A 26,972-nucleotide genomic window follows, 5' to 3' on the forward strand; every position below is an offset into this window, starting at 1 on the left:
CCATCACACCCAAACTGCCTACAAGCTGAAAACATGGCCAATCCTATGACCATTAAAGGAAGAGAACCAATGACTTAAAAAGTCACAGACTTACTCTAAGCCTAGTGCACATTACAGATGAGGGCTCCCAACCAAGGAAATGGTTCTATTATCAGATTCTTCCAGTTCATTGGAAAGATTGCACACCTTCACTCATTTTCTGAGGTTAAAACAACTTGTATACCAAAACTGTATCAAAGGACAGTACAAAAAGGAGAAAGTGGGCTGGGAAGGTGGCTCAGTGGTAGAGCGCTTGCCTTGCATGCCTGAGGCCCTGGGTTCGATTCCTCAGTACCACATAAACAAAAAGAAAAAAATCCGGAAGTGGCGCTGTGGCTCAAGTGGTAGAGTGCTAGCCTTGAGCTGAAGAGCTGAGGGACAGTGCCCAGGCCAAGAGTTCAGGCCCCACAACTGGACCAAAAAAAAAAACAAAAAAAGGAGAAAGTAATCAGCTACTTGCAATTATGAACACAGATGTAAAAATCTTAAGCTAAAATACTGACAAGTAAGCCAAGCATTGTGGCTCATGCCTGTAATCCTAGCTGTAGGAGCTTGAGATCTGAGAATCATGGTTGAAAGCCATCCTGGGCAGACAAATCTGACAGTCTTCTCAATGAGTAAAGACTCAGAACTGGAGGTATAGTTCAAGTGATACAGAGCTAGACTCAAGTGAAAAAACTAAAAGTTAACTGACTTTGAGTTCAAGTGAAGCCCCAGGTACTGGCACACACATACAAACGAATCCAGCAATATTTAAAAGGATAGCTGTCAAAAGTTTATGCCAAACATTCAAGCTTTGCAAAATGGATCAATGTAATTTATCATATTTAGCATACAAAATAAAGAAAAATAATCTCAATACATGGAGAAAAAAATTTGGGGGGGGGGGGTTCCGGTTGTGGGGCCTGAACTCTGGGCCTGGGCGCTGTCCCTCAGCTCTTCAGCTCAAGGCTAGCGCTCTACCACTTGAGCCACAGTGCCACTTCCGGCTTTTTTTCTTTTTGCTTATGTGGTGCTGAGGAATCGAACCCAGGGCCTCAGGCATGCAAGGCAAGCGCTCTACCACTGAGCCACCTTCCCAGCCCAAATTTTTTTGATAAAATTAACCACCATTTATGAAAAAAAACTTTGCAAGCTAGGAAGATACTTTAGTAAAGGCTATTTGAAGAAAACACAATAAAAGAGCAAAAATACTAACTTCTGGGAATAAGAATAACAAGAATAGTTGCTACTGTATTTAAATATTGTAAATATTCTCAACAGTGGTACAGCAAGAAAAGGGCATCTAAAGTTCAAGGATGAGAAAATAAGAATTGAAATGTGCCAGTTTTTCATTATAACACATTTCAAAATATTTTAACATCGCTATAATTAGACAGTATCGCCTTGGTGGTTTGACATGATATAGTTGAAAACCTTAAGAAGATGGTGCATAAGTGGATCCCTTGTACCCACTGGCATGTTAAGTGTATTAACACACAGGAAATTGTTAGAAATTCGGAAAGGTTGGCAAGATTGCCAGTGCCCTCAATATACAAAAAATTATAAATGCTATTTGTTGGATGTAGTTACAGTATTAAGACTGAAAAAAATGTTGAAAATACAGACTGAAAATATTTGGGAGCCAAATAAGATAGAATTGATTTAAAAGAGAAACATAAAAAGTTAGTTATTGAAAAATCTAGTTACAACTTAAGTCTAGGCAATAGGATGGATGGATGGATCAATAAATGGATAGACATATTGTTTGAAACAGTGATGTCAAAAATAGCAAGACAGCTGGGCACTGGTAGCTCATGGCTGTATTCCTAACTACTCAGGAGCCTGAGATCTGAGGATCAAGATTCAAAGCCAGTCCAGGCAGAAAAGTCTGTGAGACTCCAATTAATCACCAGAAAACCGGAGATGTCTGGAGATGAGTCCCCAAGTGGTACAGAGCTAGCCTTGAACATAAGAGCTTAGGGACAGCACCTAGGCCCCAAGTTCAAGCCCCAGAACTGACAAAAAATGCAATAGTAGTAATGCAATAAAAATAATAATACAGGGGCTGGGAAGGTGGCTCAGTGGTAGAGTGCTTGCCTTGCACGCATGAGGCCCTGGGTTCGATTCCTCAGCACCACATAAGCAGAAAAAGCTGGAAGTGGTGCTGTGGCTCAAGTGGTAGAGCACTAGCCTTGAGCTGAAGAGCTGAGGGACAGTGCCCAGGCCCAGAGTTCAGGCACCATGACTGGCAAAAAAAAAAAAAAATAATAATAATACAATAAAAATAGTAATAATACTGAAGCTCACTCCCACCCCCACCACCCTGGAAAAGAAGGTCCTGTGACCAGCTGTTTCTTCCCTGGCACCCAGGTCCCAGTGCTGCACACTGGGGTCATGTGAATGCAGTACAGTCCTTCCTAGGACAGGCTGCAATCCTTCTGCAGCCTGCATTGACTATAGTCACTACATTCATAATTCCTGAAAATCACCAAGGAACATTATGACCTACACTTTGTGTATAAAGTGTATTAGTGTATCTGGATAGAATTTCCCCCGCCTCTACAAAATAATGTGCTCAAACCATCCTTGCCATTCAAGGTGTACTTGGTTTGATATAATGTCCTACAGAAAGTGAATTCGAGCATCCTGAAATCTTACACAGTGCAGCAGTGGTCCCTGTCAGCAGCTTTCAAGTCATAAATTATTTCTGGCTGTACTGGGTTTGAACTCAGGGCCTTACACTTACTAGGAATGTGCTTCTCTACCATTGAGCTATGCCTTCAGCCCTCTTTTATGTTGGTTATTTCTGAGACAGGGTTCTTGCTTCCTCTCTGGGCACATGCACAGACTACCATCTGCCTTGTTTAGGCTTCCCATAGTTGCTGGGATGGCAGGTGCACACCACAGGTGCATCCAGCTTCCCTCCACTGAGATGAAGTCTTGAAGACTATTCTGCCCAGGCTGGTGTAGATCCATGATCCTCCCCATCTCAGCCTCTCGCCTAACTTAGTATGACTCACATCATATATATTATCTAATCTTGTTACCTTCTTGCCTTTTCAACTTCACTTGATGAGTCAAAAAAAGAACCAAAACAGAAAACTTACACTGAGGGATAAGTAGCAATTGCATTTGGTCCCAAACAGAAGGCTAGCCAAAGAAGATATTCCAAGGTTCTCTTGATATCTGGAAGAAAATGAGCCCAATTTTTAAAAAGACAAAAATATTTAATAGGTATTCTGTACAACATCAGTACAAATTATAAGTCAAAAAAACACTGTAGGGTTTTTTTTATTAACACTAGTCTCCCAATAAGTAATCTTTTTTACTCCCTAATAAAATGTTTTTATTATAAAATTAATGCTTTAATACATTACTTATGCAAAGTCAAGAAGAACTTAAGTGTCTTGAACTTCAGCCACTTTAAACTTTTAGAAGAACTGGATGAACGTATTTCCTGCATATTGCAATCACTAGAACAATTTTAATAGGTTTGAGAAAATTACACGGTGAAAGCAACTATACCATGTGTCAGAGAGACAGTAGTGAATTGCATCATGTTTAGTCAATAAGATGACCCAAACTAAAAGAGAATGAAATCCCCGGGGAGCCGCTACTCACGGTCAAGGTAATTCAGTCACCTGCTAGCTTGGGAAGCCTTCCAACTGGTAAGCATTCATTTATAAACTAGATAAGGATATTCTAAATGTTCTTACTTTTAAGAGAAACTTGTGTGTGAAAATTATACTACCAACTCAAATTCAGTCTATGCTGCTCATTACACTTAAACACACATGATCAAATCAAACACTACTACTTCAATTCTCAATCTTAAAGCACTTTTAATTTTTTTTGGGGGGGTGCTGGTACTGAACAGTGGTATTGAACAGTGCTTGCTTGCTCATGGATGGTGCTCTTATCACTTGAACCATGTCTATCTTGGCTTTTTTGCTAGTTATTTTGAAGATGGAGTACTGTATACTTTTCTCTCCTTGCTAAGATTTGGACCACAGTCTGTAGATCAGCCTCCTGAGTCGCTAGGATTCAGGTGGGAGACACTGTCACCTGGCATTACTCATCATTTTTTTCTTTTTCTTTTTGGTTGGTGGTAGGACTTGAACTCAGAGCTTGGGCACTGTACCTGAGCTCTTTCACCCAAGGATAGCATTCTACCATTTAAGCCACAGCGCCACTTCCAGTTTTCTAGTGGTTAATTGGGGATTAGAGTCTCATGGACTACCCTACCCTGGCTGGCTTTGGACCATGATCCTCAGCTTTCAGCCTCCCGAGTAGCTAGGATTACAGGCGTGAGCCACTGGCGCCATCCCTTTTCTTGTGATAGTCCTCTTCAAGTGAACACAACTCTGGATGTTAGTATTCACTCAGATTTTCCAGTTGCTTGTCACTTGTTGTTCGTTGTAAAACGAAGAGGCCTACTGCTGGCATCACAAGCAACCTTTGTGGAATTGACTTCTGCTCTTCTGAACCCTTCTACTTCAGGTACCTCTTTGTGAGAAAGTGGGTATAGGGAAAGAGCATCTGTAAAGAACTCAATTCCATTCTTCATTGTACCTATTAGAGCTCATGGACATCTTGGCCAATCATTTCACTTCTCCAAGCAATCCACCTTGTTTCCTCCACTTAAACTTTTTTTAACCTCTGCAACAACATAATCCTTTCACATAGGCAAGTATTACAGAAGAAGAACTGAGCATCTCAACACCCTCTTTTGTCTGATCACCTATTTATGGACATCCAGAGGCCTGCTGTGCATGCCCGGGGAAGAGGACCCACTATCAGCATCTCCTTCAGGATTCTCCCCCTCGCTGAGGGATACATGGTACATCCCTGTATGTGAAAGATGGCTAAATTTAGCAGGTGGTCAGTGATCTTCCTTCTCCCTTCTTTCTCTCCCCCTTATGGGGTATATAAAATGTAACAGAGCCTATGAAGTTGTATGGCAGAAACAAAATGGTGGACACAAACTGGATTATCCTTAGGTAGACACACACCGCAGCTCAAGATCACAACGTAGTTACAGCTCCCACGAGTCCAAACCAAATGGAAGCTATGGCTCCCAGAGGATGCACACACGATCAGGTTACTGAGTGTACAGGCATCCCTCGCTGGGGGGTGCCACAGAAACTCAAGGCCCTTACAGAAAACAGCATGGTGTTCATATGTCATCCGTGCATGGATCTTACTGCACACTTTCAATCATTGTTTGAAATACCTTGTTGTATAAATGCTGTACAAATAGTTACTCTGCTGTAATGCTTAGGGAATAATTACAAGAGAAGAGTCTGTCCGGGTTGGGTGTTTCTGATCTGTGACTGGTGGGCGCTGTGGCAGAGGGGCTGCCTGCACAAACACAGGGTTCTGGGGAATCCTGGGCTAGTCTTTGGGGTGACCTAGCTGCAGTTTCCAACCCTGGATGTTTTTAAACCTGCTCTAAAGTGGGCCAGACAGTTCTTCATAGTACCAACGACCATGATCGGCACCCTCCGTGCACCACGTTTAGGCAGGATGCCAAGGCGTCACCCCAAATCTGCAAACACAAAACAGCAGCATCAAAAAGCCCACACATGAATCGAACTACCATTTAAAATTCAACAGCACAGAACTTTCTGGGTCTTATCTAGATTTCCTTGCCTTAAAATCCATACCCTGAACCTTGATTGAAGGCTTCCTTTTACCCTGAGAGCAGACCTAAAGTGCACACGTCCTACATAAGACATTTCTGGTGGCTGAACTGTGACGTTATTGAATAAGAGACACAACTTTTGTAAAGTACACATGAGTGAGCGATGCGCAGTGTGGTTTCCAGTGTGTTCAGCAGGCGTGTCTTAGGCCCAGTCTGCTGCGTGGGTGCTGCGTCATGTTTTTGCCAGGGGGTCGAACACCTGCAGCGTGGTCCTCTTGTCTTTGTTACTGATGGTCGCCCAGTGGCGGAAGTTTTTTTCCTCAAGGTCTAGCGACAGTTCCTGGGTCCCGACACATGCAGGGTCCCTGTGTGATCTCTCAGGGCTCCTGGCTTCTGAGGCCAGAGGGTCAGAGCTCTGGGAAAGCCACTCGTTATTCAATAGTTTAGGGTGGTGGAGAAGGTTCCAGAAGGGATCCTGATACTTATCAAGAAGAGAGGCTGCGTCTGGCTTTGGGTCTCTGGGGCCATCAGTGTGGGGGCTTGTGGCAGACGAAGGGTCAAGAAAGCCCACTTGTGTGCAGAGAGGGCTGGCGTCGGGCTGGAGTCCGGGTGGGCAGCTGCCCGCCCCGTCCCGGTGGCACGTGAGGCCCTGGAGAAGTTGGCTGCTGCTCTTCAGGACCTGCAGGTGGAAGGCTGCGGGTGCAGACTTCTTTCTCCGCGGGGGCACCCTGGGCACCGCGACGGACGGCGGCTGGGTTGCTCCTGCCGCCGGGACCTCCTCCGGCGCTGGCGGTCCACTGCTGGGCCTCCGCTCGATGCCTTTCCCGGGCTGAAATGTTCTCGGTTTGGGAACAGGTGGAACTCGAGGGAGTGCTGACGGAGGAGGGGGTTCAAGACTTGTGTCTGGGGGACCAACTGTAAAATGGACAGGCAGCTGCTCAAACTGTTCTTCTGGTGACAGGAGCTGAGAAAAGGCAAGACAAGAGTGTAATAAGAAGCCAGCCTGGGGCAGAGGAGACAGAACGCTCAGTGGTCAGCAGGAGACAGAGAAGGAGAGACTGCGCTGGCATCCTGGCCATATTGGGATGGGAGAATGTCTGGGATGCCAGAAATGTGACGAGGTATGAGAAAGCGTGGCAGAAACACACATCCAGGTCAGCCCAACACGTCCAAGGAAACGTGTGTGGGGATTTTAAAACCAGGGCCACTGTGAGAATTCTGAGACAAAGTTGTCTGTGCCACAGGAAACGGTCGTGGTCTTCCCTCACTCCGAGGAAACCCCTCCAAAGCCGCCTTCTCCCCTGCAACCTTTTCCATTTTGATACAGAAGAGGGAGGAATGTTCCACAGGGACTTCACCTCCTAGGTTTTTCTCAGGGCCTGGGCACTGTCCCTTAGTTTTTTGCTCAAGGCTAGCACTCTCCCACCTGTGCCTCCACTCCTCTTGCAGCTTTTTGGTGGTTAACTGAAGATAAGTGTCTCATGAACTTTCCTGCTTGGGTTGGCTTTGAACCTCCATCCTCAGATCTTACCTTCTTGAGTAGGTACAATTTACAGGCATGAGCTACAGGTGCCCAGTACTTTCTAGGTTTTGACTGTTGTTACACAGCATGAAATGAAACTTTTTATTGTTGTTGTTGTTGGTCGTGGGGCTTGAACTGTGGGCCTGAGCCCTGTCCCTGAGCTCTTCAGCTCAAGGAGAGTGATCTACCACTTGAGCCACAGCACCACTTCCAGTTTTCTGGTGGTTACCTGGAGGTAAAAGTCTCACAAACTTTCCTTCCCTGGGCTGGCTTTGAACTGCAATCCTCAGATCTCACCCTCCTGAGTAGCTAGAATTATAGGCATGAGCCACCGACGCCTGGTAAAATGAAGCTTTTTTTGTAAGGAAGTGGCTACCGGAGTTAAGCATTGGCTGTCCAGTGCTTCCTTTGGTTCTTTGGAGACCAAACTAGAAGTTTAAGCCCTTCTCCATAGTAACTCCTGAACAGCTGCTTGGGAAAATGAATCCACTTTGGCTCCTGGCTTTTAAAAGCAAACACAAGGCAAATGCATGGAGAGGAAGAAGGAAATGGTTGATCTGGCAAGAAAGCATGGAAAATGGACAGACAACAATGCACCGGCATGGACAGAAACACAACGAGGAAGAGATGAAGCATGCTCAGTGGAGAGGGCCGGGCATAGCCACGCTCACGCAGGGCTGGCAGAGGCGGCAGTCACTCTGGTGCTCAGGCAGGGTTTACCAGGTGCCCGTTCCTAGAACTGAGATCAAACGGCAGTTCCGGATGTGTCTATAGGTGCCAGTCTCTGGGCAGCTACTGTCTTTACAAACTCATGTCTTTGAAGCAGTAAGCAAGGCTGAGAAGCTTGGGAGCGAGAGCAAAACACAATCTGCAAGAAAAGTGGCGAGAAGAACTGTGGGGCCTCCAGGAGGCCTTGCTGCATGGGAGAGAGGAAGACGGCTCGTCTAGACACCAGGCCGTGTTTCCTAATGCACATACAATCTGCACATGTGAAGCCATGTGCACGCAGCACACATGAATGCCAGCAAGGGACCCCCAGGGGGAAAAGCACCCCACTGTGGTTCTGTGTGAGGGCTCATCACAGTCAGGGGACACGATCCCTTTAGGGCAGTTCTTGTCCTGCTCAGCAGAGCTGAGACCCAGCCGGGAGATAAGGAAAAAGTGGTTGTTAAACCATTTTCCTCAAGGTCTAGGCTGGGGCTAGGGCCATGGGATGTTGAATGGAGAAACTAAATCCGACTGGATGGCTCAGTCCGAGGTGTCACTGTATCTGGTGAGTCATTCGAGCAGCTTGCCCTGCTCTTCTGTCTCTTACCTTCCCTGTCCTCCTCAAGGTTGGCTTCTTGATGACCGGAACCTTGGGTGCGGGCCGGCGAGGTAGGATCAGGAGCCCCTGGGAAGTGTCCAGTTTGGTGCTCCCGGGGGTGCGATCTGGTTTGGGGGATCCTTGGTCCCGCAGGGCTATGGCATTGAGGGATGAATTGGGCATTTCTGTGGTACCTGAAATAGATAATTTCAGGGCTCATGTGTGTTCATGGCAATTAAAGTTTCGTAAGTCTGTCCATGATGGAGTCTTTTTATGTCTGCCTAATATACCATTGTATGGATGCACCGAATTTTGTTTATCCATTTATCAGTTGATGGGCAGAAGAGCTATTTCAATCACACTTTTAGTCCTATTGTTAATGAAATTTAAAAACTAACTCTGCTGTATAATCCTACAGTTTCTCAACCTCCTAATTCATGACCTCTTTAAATGTTATATGAGCATTCCCAAGTAGGTTAAGTATACTGAAGAAAAGCAAATTAGGCGATTATAAATGCATATGCCCTTTTCAGGAGCATAATTCTCTCCTTTCCAAAAGAGATTCTTCTGGGGCTGGGAAGGTGGCTCAGTGGTAGAGCGCTTGCCTTGCATGCCTGAAGCCCTGGGATCAATTCCTCAGCACCACATAAGCAAAAAGAAAAAAGCCGGAAGTGGCGCTGTGGCTCAAGTGGTAGAGCGCTAGCCTTGAGCTGAAGAGCTGAGGGACAGCGCCCAGGCCCAGAGTTCAGGCCTCACGACTGGACCCCCCCCCCCAAAAAAAACAAAAACAAAAACAAGAGATTCTTCTGGAATAAAACCAACAAATGATAGTTACCAGAGACTGTGTGTGAAGGAGGGAGATACCTGCTAAAGCATGGCATGGTTAAGTGGAGAAACAGCAGTTTCTCCAGTGGTCCTGCTCTGACATATGGAATTTATCTACACTCATCAGAGAGTAGGAGGTAGATTTTGTGTCTAAAGTGCAGACTACATCTGTTGGCAACTTCTTCTACTTTATTACTGTTTGTAGTACTAGAGTTTGAATTCAGGTTCTTCCTCTTGAATGCAAGGTAGGCAGTAGTTCTACTCCTGGAATTATGGTCCTAGCCAGGTAATTTTTGAGTCGGTGCTCATATTTACACCTGGGCTAACCTGGACCTGGATCTGCCTATTTCTGCTTCCCAATAGCTAGGATGGTAGGCATTCACCATCATGTCCAGATTCTATTAGATGACATAGGTCCTGAAAATGGTCTGTTTTTGTTTTCTTTTTTGCCGAAGATGGCATCAAACTGTGATCCTTCTGATCTCGGCCTCCCAAGTAGCTAGGATGGAAGGGTGAGCCACAATGCCCAGTCCACAAATATACTTTCCACAAAGACAAATGAATTCATGCATGTAATGGTCACCTTTAAAAAAATCATTGTTTATATCTCCCTTAAATACCACAATAATCTTGCAATTATTTTTATAAAATGTACTGAATTTTGAATACATAATTTAAATGGAGAATAGATGGAAGTAAGTAAATAAAATATTGCTAAAGGATACTTCTATGTAATGGTATCCTCCCCACCAAAAAAAAAAAAAAAAAGCTCTTTTCTTTTTGTGGCTTCCCTCAGTGGGAGAAGAGATGAGAAGGAAGTGGGGTTCCACTCCTCGTGGGCCAGGAGACCTACCTCCACCAGCTTCCAGCAGACACCGGATCGCTGCCTCTGCCTCCTGAGCATTGGTGGTTTTGATCTGCTTGACGTTGTAAGGCTTACTTATTCCAGTTCTAGCTTTGGGCTTGAGAACAGAATGGGGAAGAGAAGCATATGAACTTGAGTGGGTGTCAGGCTAAACTGCGCATGCCCCGCCGGTCTGTGCAGGTGGTAGGTAGCCTGTACATGGGCGTGGGCCATGCAGAGCCCCATCAGATGGCGATTTGAAAATAGAAACCACTCCCTGCCATCAATTTCTCTGTAGGATGGAAACACCTTTCAAGAAGAAAAGCACCAATGGTCAGAGCTAATGGCCTTTGCCAGTCATGAGGGCAAACAATCTTTCATCTTTTCAATAACCAGATAAAAGAGTGGAGGAGGCCACATCTTCATGGCCTTCCTGAGTACACCATCTTCCAGGTACACAGCTTCCTAAAAGTGTGTTTTCTCCTGGCCACCAGACGCACTGGCATCTAGTTCACCTCTACACCCGCCGTGACCCAAAGTACCTGCCCAGCCCAGCTCTCCAGGTGGTGGACAGCGTCCCAGACAGCTTCACCTCCTTCACCTCCACCTGTCACCTACCCTTCCACGAGAGGGAGAGGGTCCTGGACCCTCCCTCTGCCACCCCCTGTGACCTGATCTTCTTAGTGTGGCCTCCTGCCGCCCTGCTCTAACCCATTACCCAGGTCCTGTGGGCCTCTCTTTAGCCATTTCTCTAGCTAAGCTTAGACTAGAATGGCCAAAGCAATCTCAATTTCTCCTTTTTTTCCCTTCTACCAACCAATGTTCTATAGACCAAAAGCAAAGGCAAGATTCATGAGACACAGGAAGGACTGGAAATGTGTGCCTCGTACACACACATGCACATGCACACACACACACACACGCATGCGTGTTACAGCCTACAAAGGAGTAAAGGAGTTGTACCAAGTTAAGGAGATGGGCAGGGAGAGGACTCAAGTCATGGACTGCACCTCTGCTGAAAAGACAAATCCTATGGGCCTAGGGACAGCCCACTGAATTTGAGAGCCTGAGCACTTTGCTGGAAGCAGGATGCTAAAATGGAAGAACTCACTGGTTGCTGAGGTGCTCCGGGCAGAAGTTTAGCTGTCTGCAAGATGGAATACTGCCCGTGGGTGCCGGAGGAGATGGATGCATCAGAGGCTGACTTTTTCACCATTAAACCAGCTGCAAAAAAAAAAAAACAAAGGCAGAAAGTCAGCCTGAGAGTTGGCACAAGTTGCCAGCTAGCTGGAAGAAGGCCGGAGGAGGTACAGTGAGGTGTGCATGCTCACGTGGTACCCATGGCACTGACCCACGGGTCAGGGCTACGGGAACCTCCAAAGTTTCCACTGGGAGGCTGAGGCTGGGGTGCAGAGGTAAAGCCCTTGCGTGGCATGAAGGTGGTCCTGGTTTAGTCTCCAGAGCTGACACTGCCCCCTTCTCCCAGATTTTGCCTTTAGATTCTCTAAAGCTTGACCTATTATGCAGCTTCTCTGAAGAAGCAAGGTTTGAATGTCATTTTAAATCTAATACCATGGAGAATTCTAATCTGCTTTAAAAATTTTGATTTTTAAGTGGTTAAAACATACAACTATTATTAGAACCAAGTTTTCAAATATCTGAAGTCCTATAAATCAGAGAAATCAACTATGCTGACAGTCTGCAACAAGTTGCATTTTAAAATATTTTATGACACAGAAAATAAGACACATTTAGTAAAGACAAACAACCAAACAAAACGAATACCAATTTTGTTCAAAACAATTTTTAAAAATTGTGTATAGCTATACATATACATAACTGGAAAAGGGAGAAGCCCTCTTGTTAACTATTATTAACAGGTAGTCATGTAAATTTAAATTTAAATGTTTATAGTTCTCTATAAACATGATAAATGATTTATACATTTCTTTTTAAAACTTTAATTTACTTCTGAAAGAATCTTGCTTAGCCTCAAACTCAATCCTCGAGCTTCTACTTCCCAAGTATGGAGAAGGCATGTGCCACCATGTCTGGCTTGCGAATTTTATTTTTGTGTTATTTTTATTTATTATGTCTTATTTTGCTTTTTTGAGGTATGACCTACAAAAAGCAAAAAATCGGCTTTGAGAGTTCTGCATTTCTGGTGTGCCAGGGATCATTGTGACAGAAATGATCCTGAACTCAATTCTGAAAGAAACAGCTTCAGAAAGCTCATGTCTGGCTGTCATGGTTTTGGAGGAAGAAGTACACAGATCAAAAGCATGTCATACTTTACTTTGAGATTAGTAAGGCAAGCTTGGTGGGAAAAGCATTCTCTGAAGAGCCAGAAGAAAACCATTATCCTGTGAGACTCAGGCAGGGTTTATTCCAACCTTCAGGCATACCACGGACAGCAGGACAGGAGGCCGAGGTCGTGACCTAGAGGCATGCACGTTAGGGATGTAGGTGTCAGACCCCTACTGAGCAGACGGAGGCCTGGGCAGCCAGCGAGGAAGCAAGCATCCAGTGCTGAAAAGCTAGAGAGTTCCCTCACAGTACTGCAAAACTCTCTTTCCACTCTACTTTTCCTTTTAGATTTTGCTATGTACCCCAGACTGGCCTTGAGCTTCTGATCTTCCTGCCTCTGCCTCTAGAGGTATTACAGATGTATGCCACCATGCCCAGCTCAATTTTCTACTCTAAAGGCTGCAGACTGAAAAGAGGAGGAAGCGAAGGCAGAGCTATATGATACACAGAGCTCCCCAAAGGTCTCACTTCATGTGCCAGGAGAAACCCAATGACTTCTGTGACCAGATGTGCCCTGGATTTAGACCAAGAGAGCCCAAGGTGGGGAAAGGCATGGGGGTGACTCAGCGGTGGGAAGTGGGTTTAGAGTCATGTTTTCAGCAGCTGGAGGTGCGCAGTTATTCCCAGCAGGCATGGTGGCAAGCCCAAAGCAAGCGAAGTCTTACTTGGAGGGGGGGGTCTCTGCGGTGGGTGAGGTGGCCGGGACCTATTGGGGACGGACAGAGACCTGCTTGTAGAACGGTGGCAGAAATCCCCCATGGCTTCCAGCTCCTGCTTTAGCTCCGCCAGGTCAGCGTCGTCTGGAGGACACGGCAGGGGTGAGAAACATGGTGTTTTCCAAACGGGACGGTTAGTCAGGGCGCTGACCAGAGTGGGTAGATGGCTGGGGAGCCACTCGGGACCCCACCGCTCTCCACTGGAGCAGAGGACACCCAGTGCCTGCTTGGAACAGTCACTGAGCCGTGGACACGGTATGTTTGCCAGCCTTGAGAGAGACTGCCATCCTTGAATAAAGAGTAGGTGTTTCCTTCTGGTCTAATTAGCCAGAGCTCACACAAAGCAGAGGAGACAGTGGGAAACCAGCACCCCTAGAGATTCTCCAACCTCAGGGAAGACATGGTGTCTGTTCACTACTCTAAAACATGACCCCCGTGTCAGAAACAGGAGATGCTCCCTTCCCTGCCATCCTGAAATTTTAAACACATCAAGCCTCTGCCAGCCCCTTCCCACGGCCCGCCTCAGGGACTGGTCCCGTACAGCCCCCGGGGGCCAAGGAGGAGCTGCTCATGTGAGGACGCAGACGCCCGGGACACGTCCGATCTCCCCCGGGACCTGGCACAGCCCTTCTCACGTCATCTTGGCTCAGACCTCCCGTGCCCAACTCCGGCAGCTCAGCCCACGTCTGCGGACACCCCGCAGCTCGAGGGGCCCTCTGGATGCCCACGTCTACCCATTTCTTCATTCAGGTGAGCACTCGCACTTCGCCTGCTCTGGCTCCCAGAGGCCGCCTGGAAGATGGTCACCCCTGCAGAAAAGGCCGCCTTCTTCTCTGAAGTGCACATGCTGCCTTCTGCCGCTTCCAGACCAAGGCCGGAGCCACTGCCACAAGCTGCACAAACCCCTCCACACGCTGACTAAGGCCGCGACCACAGACCTGCACGGAACCCTCCGCACACTAAGGCCACAACCGCAGACCTGGTTAGGAGCTTCACGAAATGCCACATTTCTAAGGTATCACCTCACCCCTGCCAGATCCAAATCTCCGTGATGGGCTCAGCCACCTGTAAGGTCCACTACTCCTGATGGCTCAAGAGAGACAAGCTACTGGTCCGTCTGATTGGCCCAAGGGACATGGTATCGTGGTGTCTGTCCTAGCCAGGCATCCTTCTCCCTGGAAGCACCTTCAGGCCCGCTTAGCCTGTTCTCTGCTCCCAGCCCCAGCTCCAGTGTTCGGACACACAGCTAAGCTCCTGCACCTCCTGAAAAAGCTGCCCTCCACTGGGGACACAATAACCCTCAAGGGGAGGCAGTTTGGGCATTTTAGGGTGGAACACTGTCAGCATGTGTGTGATGCTCAAATACAAACTGCCTTCCCTCCAGCCATGAAGTACTCATGAGTTTTGTTTTTTGTTGTATAGGGGGAAGGAGGCTTAAACTCACAACCTGAGTGCTATCCCTTGGCTTTTTCATTCAAGGCTGATGCTTTCACTTGAGCCACACTTCTACTTCTGGCTTTTTGCTGGATAATTGAAGCTGAGTCTCACAGATTTTCCTCCCTGGGCTAGCTTTGGACCACAATCATCAGCTCTCCGTCTCTTGCATAGTCATGATTACAGGAGTGAGCCACCAACACCTGGTTCTCAAAAGTTTTAAAACTTATCTGAACAGTCATTATAGTCAATGTACATCATATAAAAGTTGAACTTTGTAACTTGAAGGGATGCAGGATTGGAGAAGATAGAGGTGAATGATGGAAGGGTGACACTGTCTAGATGACGTGTTCAATTGAAATCCCTTTGTACAACTACTTAAAAATAAAACAAAAAGAAAGTTAAATTTATTTGAAAGAATCACTATCATTTGGTTCAGGGATATATAACTATATATACGTATATGTACACACACATACAAAACCATATAAAGATATATACATATATATCTATACCTATCTATGTCTATCTATATATACAAACAAAAACCTCTATCTATCTATCTATCTATCTATCTATCTATCTATCTATCTATCTATCTATCTATCTATCTATCTATCCATTTATCTATCTATGTATAGGGCCTGAGCATTGTCCCTGACTTTTTTCCTCTTAAGGCTAGTGCTCTACCACTTTTAGTCATAGCACCACTTCTGGTTTTCTAATGGTAAATTAGAGATAAGGGTCTCACCGACTTTCTTCTCAGGCTGGCTTCGAACTTCGATCTCAGATCTCAGCCTCCTGAGTAGCTAGGATTACAGGCATGAGCCACTGGTGCATGGCATATATTTCAGTCCACATGACCATTTAGTTCCTCTTAATTCTAAAATGACATTATGGGGACTGGGAAGGTAGTTCAGTGGTACAGTGCTTGCCTGGTACACATGAGGCCCTGGGTTCGATTCCTCAGCACCACATAAAAAACAGAAAAGTCCAGAAGTGGTGCTGTGGCTCAAGTGGTAGAATGCTAGCTTTGGGCTGAAGAGCTTAGAGACAGAGCCCAGGCCCAGAGTTCAAGCCCCACAACTTACAAAAAATAAAATAAATGAAATAAGGTTATATTATGCTACTGTATGACTGTATCAAATATAATGATATAATCCAGACATAGGTATTGATTATATTTCTTAAGGGGTTGAATCAGAAAAATGTTTCCATTGGTTATGAGCCTTAAACTCAGGACCTGGACCCTGTCTTTGAACATTTTTGCTCAAGGTTAGTGCGCTACAGCTCCACCTCTGACTTTTTTGGTGGTTAATTATAGATAAGAATCTCATGGACTTTCCTGCCTAGGATGGCTTCAAATGCCGATCCTCAGATCTCAGCCTCCTGAGTAGCTAGGATTATAGGTATGAACCAATAGCACTTGGCCAGAAAAAAAAATCTTTTTTGAGGGTGGGGAAAGTCACAAATGTAAAACCAGTGAAGAACTGTGGCTACTTTCATACACAAAGGAAACATGATAATGTGAAATCTGGTGTGTTCTAAGTGTACAAGTTGTAAGAGATGAAAACCTAGGAAATCAGAGGGTAGAGGTTGGATTCCGCCCCCCCCCCCCAGCCCAGTTCTACCTTCCCATGCCCCCAGGCTGGACTGGCGCTGAGACCCACCCCTCCTGAGAAAAGGAGGGCTGAGCTACCTTTGTACGTTGGATGTTGCTTCTTCTTCCTCAGCACAGGTGACTTGCTGACAGGCGCCACGGAGCCATGGTTATCCGGGGGCTCGTCACTGCCCAGCTCACTGTCTGAGACCACAGGCTGCCGGAGCTCATCCACCAAATAGTCGTCGTCATCTTCTAGGACATCCCCTAGGAAGCAGAATAATCACGGTTTGGGGGAAAACACTTCATTCGAACGCAGCAGCCCAGCCTTTCATCCAAGAGGCCTGCCTGGGCTGGCGCTGGCTAGTTCTGATCAGATTGGGAGGCACAGAAGGGGAGTACACATCCCTGTGGAGCACGTGTGAGGCATCCCAGGAGAGACTAAATCAGGAGGAGACCCTCCCTGAATGTGGATGGCTCATCTCATAGGCTAGGAGAGCAAAGGGAATAAAGGGGGGAAAGGAGATAGCCCAAAGGGCCAGCATGGCAGTGTTCTGTCTGGTTCCTGTCTGCCATGGGGCGAGTGACTTCTGTCACGTGTCCCACCACCAGGATGCTCTGCCTCACAGCGCCCCGTGTTAAAGCAGCCAAGGACAACGGAGTGCAGGCTCTGGAACAATTCTTCCATGGTTGATGGAGGCATTTGGTCACGGGGAAGCAAAAGCAACAAACATAAGGATGCTGGAAGCCATCTCCCAGGAGCCATGTGAGCCTTGTCTCTGGGGACAGTCCCCACCTCCACCCATGTCTGTAGCCCGGACAGCCTCAGAGCCGCCATTAATGCCAGCCCATATAGCGTTCCACTCCCCCCTCCCCCATCTCCCCACACAGGAACACACCCACCACAGATGTACCAGCCATACTGCAATGTCCTAACCTTTATGGGGTGAGGTTTGAGGAAGGATCTTGGAAGTCACCTGCCTGTTGCTGAAGGAACGGCTTACCTGCCTCTCCCTCTCCCCGCGGGTCACTAACCTTCTAATTCATAGTCCAAACTGGTGAAATCAAAATTTTCCTCCAGCAAACAGGAGTTGGCGGTGGGGGACACCGCGGCCATGCTGTCCCGTTTCCGAGTGAGCTCCTCTCTCAAGCCTTTCAGCCAGTCCTTGGTCTTCGGCCGAATCTTCACCACTCTGCCTTTCACCTGAGAGGACGGACAGCAAGAGCGGCGAACAAGAGTCACGACAGCTTCCTTTGGTCACATGAGGTGCCAAGGCCAATCAATCTCTGCCTCTTGCCAAGAAAAGCCCAGATTGAGACCCAGACATGTTCAGCATGGCTCTCCTACACATTTAGGGTAAATAGACGCTGAGCTACCATCACCAGCTTTTCATTCCATGAGAATTTAAAACCAAGATTTTGTCAGAATGGAACTACCTAGGAGATGCATGCTCTAAAACTCAGGAGCTCAGGGGAAGGATGGAAAGGCTTCTGCATTAGGCACGTACAACGATGTGTCAGGAACTTAGCGGGAGCCTCACGCCAGGCCCCTGCAACTGTCCCAAGATACCTGAGACCCAGCTGAAGGATCCCAGATCCTCCCCCATGTAGTGGCTATACACAGATATCTTGGAGGGTAACCAGGCCCAGAGGGGAAGAGAAGACAGGGCCACATAAATGTGGAAATCAGTCAGCCCTCCTCCACCGGTGAACACGCTTCACTTACCTTCATACCATCCACGTCCAGGACACTGAGAGCTGAGTGGCTGTCTGCAAAGGTCACAAGCATCTGCCCTTGGTTGATTCTGGAATATAGGGGATTGGCAGAGTCAGCGCCAGAGCAGGGACTGGGCGGGGTGCTCATGGATCCCCACATCCGAGAGATGGAGGTTACCTGACCAGAACGATCGTCCCGTAACTCCCCAAGGTCTGCATGAGCTCAGTGCGCAGGTCCTCGGGAAACTCATTTTTCTCTTCTAGGGTTGGTGACTGTAGGTTTACCACCACGGTGGCATCCAGAGGACCCTGGAAAGAGGATACTTCCTGGAAAACCCTCTCCCGGGCACCCACGTCGACTTCCTGCACTTCCACCTCCACGATGGCCAACACGGGTCTGCATCAGACAGAAAGGGAGGGAGCAGAGCACTGTTACCTCGGCAGCATGACACGCAGCCTACACCCGCCCTGCACCACCACAATGCTAGATGTCATGTCCACCTGTAGGCCTGAGCTTTAGATTCTGTCTTTCCCAAGTCTTAGTTATAGCTCCCCCCGCCCCCTGCCCCTTTGGTGCAGATACCAGAACTTCAACTCCCTTAGCTTTTTCACTCAAGGTTGGCACTCTACCACTTGAGCCACAGCTCTTCTTGTGGTTTTTGGTGTTTAATGGAGATAAAAATCTCACGGGCTGGGGCTGGGAAGATGGCTCAGTGGTAGAGTGCTTGCCTTGCATGCCTGAGGCCCTGGGTTCAATTCCTCAGTGCCACATAAGCAAAAAGAAAAAAGCCAGAGGTGGCGCTGTGGCTCAAGTGGTAGAGCGCTAGCCTTGAGCTGAAGAGCTGAGGGACAGCGCCCAGGCCCAGAGTTCAGGCCCCACGACTGGACCCAAAAAAAAAAAAAAAAAAAAAAAAAAAATCTCACGGGCCGGGGGCCAGTGGCTCACGCCTGTAATCCTAGCTACTCAGGAGGCTGAGATCTGAGGATCGCAGTTCAAAGCCAGCCCAGGCAAGCCAGTCCGTGAAACTCTTATCTCCAATAAACCACCAGAAAACCGGAAGTGGCGCTGTAGCTCAAGTGGTAGAGCGCTTACCTTGAGCTGAAGAGCTGAGGGACAGTGCTCAGGCCCACAGTTCAAGCCCCACAACTGACCAAAAAAAAAATCTCACAGGTGTTTTTACCTGGGCAGGCTTCAAACTGTGACCCTCCTGAGTAGCTAGGGTGACATGTGTGAGCCACTGGTGCCAATTCCTGCTGCTTTCACAAAGCAGAGATGCCACCCTGACCCTGACATCTCTCAGGAGTTATTCCATAGGCTGATTCCAGACACCACCTGCCTGCCGCCTGTGGTCCCTTCCATCCTGTGTTGGTGTCCAGGGCCATACCAGCCACTCAGAGCATGAACAGCCCTGAATCCAATATGTAAACATCCTATGGCATTTACAGCAGGGAAATGCAAATGAAATGCTTCACCGATAGGTGAATGGGCTAATTCCATGGGTCTGTTTCAGCAGTCACAAAGCAGTAAGCCAGATCTATACAATGCCACTGCAGCTCTGAAACTGAAATTCTCACACATGATACGGTTGACTATATGGAGCAGCGACAAAATGCTAACAAGTACTAAGTAGTGCTGGATGCACAGATTTTTGCTCCTCCTCTTTCTTTTGTACTGTGTATTTTACACACACACACACACACACACACACACACACACACACACACACACACACAGAGAGGACATAAGCTCATGAGGCTGCCTGCGGGAAGGAGGGGGTACTGCCTGACCCCGCAGGATCTTACCTGTGGTCAGACGCCTGCAGCTCCGAGCGGCCGTAGTACCTGAGGGTACCAGGAGACCATGTGTGCCTGACTTTGGTGCTGCCATCTAGATCATTGTCTAGGAGGTTGAATTCTCCAGCTGCTCACGGAACAAAATCATACATGAATGTAATTATAAATATCGGCAGCAGACAGAGATCTGTCACCAACCACCTCATGGCTCAGGCTCATTTACTTTACTCTCCTGAACCTGAACCTGGGTGTGGACTGCTTTGAGGTCTGTCGATGCCCACGGTAATAATGAATGATGGTCTCCCTTCCCTAGGGCAGGCTAAGAGTGGGCTGGGCTGTGGCGCCCTGTCAGTTTTCTAGGTTTCCACAGAGGACCCCAGCAGTAGCAGATCCCCTGTAGCCACTGCATGGAGACACAGCAGAGTCCATGAAGTCAGACTCTTCTGCCTGCCCCCCTCAGTGGCCTGGAGCCATGGAGGTGTTCTCAGACTCCTCTCAAGGAAAAGTTTCTCTTTTCTACCTGCAGATGTATCTCCTGGTTTTGGATCTCAGCAGACATTGCTCCTATAGTAAAGAACTACCAGATTACAGAAGTTCCAAGTTTAATAAACTTCAGTTCCCACTGGGTAGCAATAACCATTCAAAATATACACTGACAAAGCCGGGCACTGGTGGCTCATGCCTGTAATCCTAGCTACTCAGGAGGCTGAGATCTGAGAATCAAGGTTCAAAGCCAGCCCGGGCAGGAAAGTCCATGAAACTCTTATCTCCAATAAAACCACCAGAGAACTGGAAGTGGCACTATAGCTCAAGTGGTAGAACACTAGCCTTGAGTTGAAGAGCTAAGGGACCGTGCTCAGGCCCAAAGTTCAAGCCCCATGGCCAAATATATATATATATATATATATATATATATATATATATATATAGAGAGAGAGAGAGAGAGAGAGAGAGAGAGAGAGTATATATAGTGTGTATATATATATATATATATATATATATACTATATATATATGGAGAGAGAGAGAGAAAGAGAATTCACTGATTTAAAAATTCTTCCTGTGACCAATATACAAAGGCAATGCACCTCATGTTTATTGCAGCACTGTTTACACTAGCTAGGATATGGAAACAACACAGATGTCCCACCACAGATGAATGGATCCAAAAATAGTGGTATCTATACACAATGGAATATTATGCAGCCATTAGAAAGGACAAAATAATGACATTTGCAGGGAAATGGATGGAGCTAGAAGAAATCATGTTGAGAGAGGTAAGTCAAGAGCAAAGAGATAAACGGTACATGGTCTCCCTGATAAGTGGATGCTAAATCCAAAATGTTAGGTGATATGACAAAACTAACAGGACTTAAGAAACAAAGAATTTCCACTCATCTGGTCGAACCACTACTAAATAACCCCATGCTGCTGATCACATGTATGGTGTATATGTGTACACCGTTATATGTTATAGACCATGATAGACAATTTGCTCCAGGAAAGTTAGAATGTGTTTGTGACTTTAACTGAGCATCACTACCCCACAATACTGTGAAATTTGGAAAATTGTGTAATCACTTAATCACAATTAAAAAAAAAAACAAACACCAGAAAACTGGAAGTGGCGCTATGGCTCAAGTGGTAGAGCATGAGCCTTGAGCTGAATTGCTCAGGGACAGCGCCCAGGCCTAGAGTTCAAGCCCCACGACTGACAAAAAAAAAAAAAAAAGAGAGAGATCTTTCATGTGATTGTTTCTAACATATTTATAAGATTATTTCTTTGTTGCTTTGTATGTCCCTCCCCCATGGTATAACCCCTGCTTACACTGTATATGATGTTGGTATAGTTTGTGGAGGGGAAGGGAGAAAACAAATTGTTAAAACAGGGATACAGGAGGACCCATTGCAACAATGAGATGTACAAGTCGTTATGTCAAAAAACGAACTTTACAACTTTGGCTGGGGGGGTGGGGGGGGGAGGATGGGAAGGGATGGGAAGGGGAAACAAAGGAGGAGGGTACAATGCTTGATAAGAAATGTACTCATTATCTTGCCCATGTAATTGTAACCCTTCTGTACAGTATTTTCACAATAAAAAAATGCTTATAATAAAAAAAAATTATGGGCTGGGAAGTGGGCTCAGTGGTAGAGTGCTTGCCTTGCATGCATGAGGCCCTGTTCGATTCCTCAGCACCACATAAGCAGAAAAAAAGCTGAAAGTGGCGCTGTGGCTCACGTGGTAGAGCGTTAGCCTTGAGCTGAAGAGCTGAGGGACAGCGCCCAGGCCCAGAGTTCAGGCCCACAACCGGACCTCCCCCAAAAAATAATTTAAAAAAATTCTTCCTGTGTCTGGTGCATGTTGAATTTGGAACTGGGTCTTTAACTAGGTAAGAGTTTAGTTGAACAAAAATAGACTAGATCAAAGTTGGGTATTGGTGGCTCATGCTTGTAATCCTAGCTAGTCAGGAGGCTGAGATCTGAGGATCACGGTTCAAAGCCAGCCTGAACAAAGTCCATGAGACTCTTATCTCCAATTAACCACCAGAAAACCGGAAGTAGGGCTGTGGCTCAAGTGGTAGAATGCACGTCTTGAACTGAAGAGCTCAGAGACAGCGCCCAGGCCCAGAGTTCAAGACTACGTCAGGCATCTGAGTGGGCATGAGAATGGAGGAGAAGCACCCCAATACTTGCTCCTCTTTCCTTCTCCAACAATCAGCAGAGAGTGGAGTGGGCACACAGAGGATGGCGTGGGTGGGGAGAGCAGCACTGGCGCATTCACGTGTCACAGTCCAGAACTCGGCCAGAGCGGGGGGGGGGGGGGGGGGCACACGGCAGCTTCCGAAGGCCTTGGCACCTATTGCACTTATCCAGTGTCAGAATGTCATTCTGTGACGTGATTTACACGCAGCGCTCGGGCTGGGTGGCTGACTGCCCCGATACCTGGTCTGGGGTGGCCCCGTGCGCTCACCGGTTTTATCGAAGGGTCGCTTCTTCCTCCACCACAGCACCCTGTCTGTCCAGGCCGGGGTGCGACACTTATCGCTTGTGTCATAGGCGGCAGAGCCAACGTCATACTTGTAGGTGGGTGCAAAATTAATGGCTCCTTCATGAAAGTCTTTAAAAATCTATGGGGAGGGGAAAGAAAAAAGACATAAGGTCACCTGAAGGAAAAATAAAAGGCATAGTCCAGAGTGTTCTAAAAAGTAGCACAGCCTATATTATATTTGCAAGTATGTCTTCTACTAGGCATAACTGCCTTCCAGTTAGCAAAGAAGTGGTCACGTTCACTCCTCTGGCTGACAGACATGCCCTGCCAATGCCCGTCCCTCCCGCATTCCCCACTGCTGGCTGTCACCTCCTCCCTCAGGGGACAGAGAAGAGCTCAGCTGGGGATTCCCAGGCCCGCACAGCACCTAACTCGGACCCAACAAGGCAGTGAATACTTATAGACTGAGTCCACAGAAGCTTAGAGTGGAAGCCAATTTTGTGTCTGTTTAACCCTGGATCTGGCTAGGGGTGAGACTATTGGTAGGAAGAAGGAAGAAAGACATTTTTCGGGAGATCTAGTATAGTCCACACGTCTACTCTCGGCCATCTGTGCCCTAGCAGGCACTGAGAGGTGCAAAGGCAGAGCAAACCTCCAAGGATGAGCAGAGTCTTACTCGCAGAGACACCTTAATTTCCCTCTCCCCAGATATAACCGGCCCCACTCTCAAAGGCAAATGGCATTTCGATGCACCTCCCTGTCTTGGCCCAGCCATCTAGGAGTCTAACAGACATTGACATAAGTAACAGTAGCCACTGGAAGAGAGGATAATCGGGGACAAACTGAAGGCTGCTGGAATGATCTAGAAGTACAGATTCCATAGTTGAAACTCATGCCTAAGCCTGAGGCTCCCCTAGGAACCTGCATAGGGGCTGTGGATGGAAACTTTGGACAGTTTGGGACCAAATTATTGCCTGTGATACCTGCGCTGTTAACGGGGTAAGCAATTTGACTTTACTTTCAGTCTTCCTTGACCATAACATGGGTATAGAGAAACAGGTTGCATGGTTACCTTCATAAATCTGTAAGTAAGCATGCTGGGTGGTATGCAAGTGGTTACAAATGAATTAAGTGAAGTATAATAGACTCTATGGAGAGCTCAAGTACTATAATCTTTTAGAAAGACTAGGTCAAACCCAACAAAATCAATGCTAGGGAACGGGTACATCCAAAAGGGGAAATGGGGCCCAGGGCTGAGAGGTTGACAAATGAATGGGGGTGGGGGAGAATGCAGTCAAGAATTCACTGTATTTTCCACGAAATTAAGAAAGTAAGGGAAGGAGTGGGCTGCAGGCAGGTGAGAACGTTGAAGGGGCGACACTGATGAAGATGCATTCTATTCATAAACCGCCTTGTGATGTGGCACTGTCTTTGTACGACTACTTAATCCAAAAAAAATAATGAAAACGAAATGGTATAACACCATTATAGGGCACAAATTGGTATGCAAGTTATTATATACAGTGGTATATAATATAGTATTATATACTATTGGAATTTGTTAGTGTTTTCACCAACAAGAAATAGAGATATCACTAAAGCAGAATGAGTAATATTCAAATCCAAAGTATCACAGGTGGTTGTTTGAGTTGCTATAAGTGGTTTCTCTGGCTACTGAACAGGTGTGAGAAGGAGTAGGGTAGGTTCATTCATCAGTACTCACCCCTCATCTGACAACAAAATCCCCACCACCTGCAGGCAGCTCTGAGTCTAATGCAGAACAGCCTTTTACCAGTGGACCCAGCGGAGTCAGGGTGTCCAAAGGCATAAAGGGAAGGACACAAGTTCTGGGGTGCTCTTGGCTCCCCCTGCTGGGTTGAATGCTCTCAGCTGATCTCTACCCTGATGGCTGATCCAGCCCAGAGAAGACACATGGACCCCATATATGGTTAGCCAATAGGACAAGTGTGTGTGTGTGTGTACACACTGCTGTTTGCTGTTTGTGTGTGCGCGTGTGCGTGTGTGGTGTGTGTGTGTACACTGTCGTTTCCCTAACTTTAGAAGTCCTGCAGTTTTCTACAGTATCAGAAACATCAATCCACTTGTGAAAATTTGGTGAACACTCGTAAACACAGGAGAAATCATTCCATATTGGAACTATATTCCATATTCGTCCCATATCAGAGCAAGCACAACTTACTTTTCCACTTGATTTCTGTAGCTGTAGCTGATCAAATTCCAGAAGTTTCTTCCAGTCTTGGCGTTTAACAAAATAGAAGACTTCTTCATAAGTAAGATCTATGCGATAGTTGAAATCACCACACCAAAACACATAATCATGAGAAAAAATGTTTCTCCCCTAAGTTGCAAAGAAAACCACAGTCATTCCAGCCCATGGAGTTTGGCAGATGGGAGGGGAGAGAACTGCTCACTAGCCAGGACAAACAGTGTCTTTCTTAAGCTGCTTCTTTTAGGCTTTCCATTATGTCTCGCTTAAATAATGGTTCCTGAATAGTTTGGACACAGCATTCTAACTCTAATGGGCAGTATAACTACTGACATTTAGTCTGCCATTTCCGACACAATCCCGACCCCAACAACCAGGCGGGGCTCTGTTTCTTAGCTACATCCCAAAATGTAGGCACCAGATACTGAAGTGTTCTGTGTTAGGAAAGCCAGGTGGGAAAACACTCAGAATACTGAGACTTCCCTGAGCTTATGCCCTGTGGCAGCCTCCTCGCAACCCAGCCTGGCTGCCTGGAGCCTTGGTCCCCAGCTCAGATCTGGGGAGCGCTTCCCTGATTCCAATGATAGCAGCTGCCAGTGGCTCCTGGCTAAAATCTTAGCTATTCAGGAAGCTAAGGCTGAAGGTTGAGGTTCAAAGCCAGCCTGGGCAGGAAAGTTCATGAGACTGCATCTCCCATTAATCACCCAAATCCCTAATGGAGGTGTAGCTCAAGTGACACTCTAGCGTCAGCCTTGAGCCAAAAAGCTAAGGGACAGCTTTCCCCAGGCCATGAGTTCAAGCCTCAGTACTGGCACAGATGGTACAGATGGCGAGGCAGGGGGGAGAAAGGGAGAGGGAGAGAAAGAGAGACAGAGATGGGGAGAGAGAGAGAGAGAGAGAGAGAGACAGAGACAGAGACAGAGAGGAAAGAAAGAGAGAGAGAGACAGAGACAGAGACAGAGAGAGAGAGGAAAGAGAGAGAGAGAGAGAGATCTGAACCCAGATCCAAAATTCATTTGTCTCCCCACTATGTGATATTCCCCCATTTCCCCTTGCACTGGACATCAGCAGAATAGAGAGTTAACAGAGATATCCTCAATGCTTTTGTTATTTGGGGGGCATATTATAATTTTTTTAATTATTTAGGGGTGTACTCCAAGTATAACATTTCAATGTAGTACTTTTTGACCAAAAGAGTTAGATTTTGTTTTTAACTACACACAGGAATTTAAAATTTTCAGGTTCCTTTTCTTGTTTATTCTTTTAACTCAAGAAATAGAAGAAAGGATCAGGACTTGTCATGAAAAACTAAAGAGGTTTTGGGGGTTTCTATGTTGGTCGTGGGGCTTGAACTCTGGGCTTGGATACTATCCCTCAGCTCAGCTCAGCTTCCGGTTTTCCGATGGTTTATTGGAAATAAGAGTCTCACAGACTTACCTGCTGGCTTTGAAACATGATCCTCAGATCTCAGCCTCCTGAGTAGCTAGGATGACAGGCGTGAGCCACCGGCGCCTGGCTGTTTTTGTTTTTGCCTTGCAGACTTGGTAGCCCAGTCCACAGACTTTGTTCCCACAGGGAACAGAACAGATCCATAATCTAAGACGCTGGTGTCCAGGGCCCAGCTAGCCTTTCTCTGCGGCCAGAAGACTCTGTGGCCAGGACAGGACATGTATGACCTCCCTTTAGGGAAGAGATGGGACCTGGCCATCCATCCCAGGCTGAATGTGACCAGGGCATCCTCTTTGCTTGAGGAGGACGTTAAAATCTAACTGTGAAAACACAGTCTATTGGCTTCAACATGGAAACCTCTGGGCTGACACTAGAGGGCAGTCTGGCCTGCACTGCAGTCAGTGGTAGTGGCGACAGGAAATGCAGGCTCTTAGTCATGATTGGCTGATGTGAAAGGAAAAGTTCTTAGCTGAGCAACAGAGGTATGTGTGAAGATTGTACATCCCCAAATACTAAGGCTATATCCCTCCTCCAAGAAAAGGAAATCTTATAGTGCTTGGATGTAAATGTTCTTTACAA

The 26,972-nt window shown here is 46.8% G+C and overlaps 1 protein-coding gene across 6 annotated transcripts in view; it reads right to left on the reverse strand.

Annotated features, from left to right (window-relative positions):
- Nucleotides 1-3,128: 3,128 nt before the first annotated feature.
- Nucleotides 3,129-26,972, reverse strand: part of Synj2 (synaptojanin 2) — an 84,392-nt gene continuing 60,548 nt past the window's right edge. For 2 of the 6 annotated variants that reach the window (XM_070010381.1, XM_070010380.1), the window contains exons 16-27: nucleotides 24,918-25,076; nucleotides 22,700-22,856; nucleotides 19,739-19,856; nucleotides 18,114-18,332; nucleotides 17,946-18,024; nucleotides 17,255-17,423; nucleotides 16,319-16,486; nucleotides 13,135-13,269; nucleotides 11,274-11,386; nucleotides 10,172-10,280; nucleotides 8,503-8,687; nucleotides 3,228-6,629 (exon numbers count right to left, since the gene is read on the reverse strand). In XM_070010381.1, the coding sequence (XP_069866482.1) occupies nucleotides 5,898-6,629; nucleotides 8,503-8,687; nucleotides 10,172-10,280; nucleotides 11,274-11,386; nucleotides 13,135-13,269; nucleotides 16,319-16,486; nucleotides 17,255-17,423; nucleotides 17,946-18,024; nucleotides 18,114-18,332; nucleotides 19,739-19,856; nucleotides 22,700-22,856; nucleotides 24,918-25,076 (2,343 nt within the window). In that variant the 3' untranslated portion in view covers nucleotides 3,228-5,897. Of the gene's footprint in view, nucleotides 3,208-3,227; nucleotides 6,630-7,907; nucleotides 8,056-8,502; nucleotides 8,688-10,171; nucleotides 10,281-11,273; nucleotides 11,387-13,134; nucleotides 13,270-16,318; nucleotides 16,487-17,254; nucleotides 17,424-17,945; nucleotides 18,025-18,113; nucleotides 18,333-19,738; nucleotides 19,857-22,699; nucleotides 22,857-24,917; nucleotides 25,077-26,972 lie in introns of those variants that run through there. The other 4 variants (XM_070010384.1, XM_070010385.1, XM_070010386.1 and 1 more) reach the window with 4 other exon arrangements.

Source organism: Dipodomys merriami, unplaced genomic scaffold, assembly GCF_024711535.1.
Source record: "Dipodomys merriami isolate MVZ:Mamm:240054 unplaced genomic scaffold, mDipMer1.0.p SCAF_8, whole genome shotgun sequence".
NCBI classification, from domain to species: Eukaryota; Metazoa; Chordata; class Mammalia; order Rodentia; family Heteromyidae; genus Dipodomys; species Dipodomys merriami.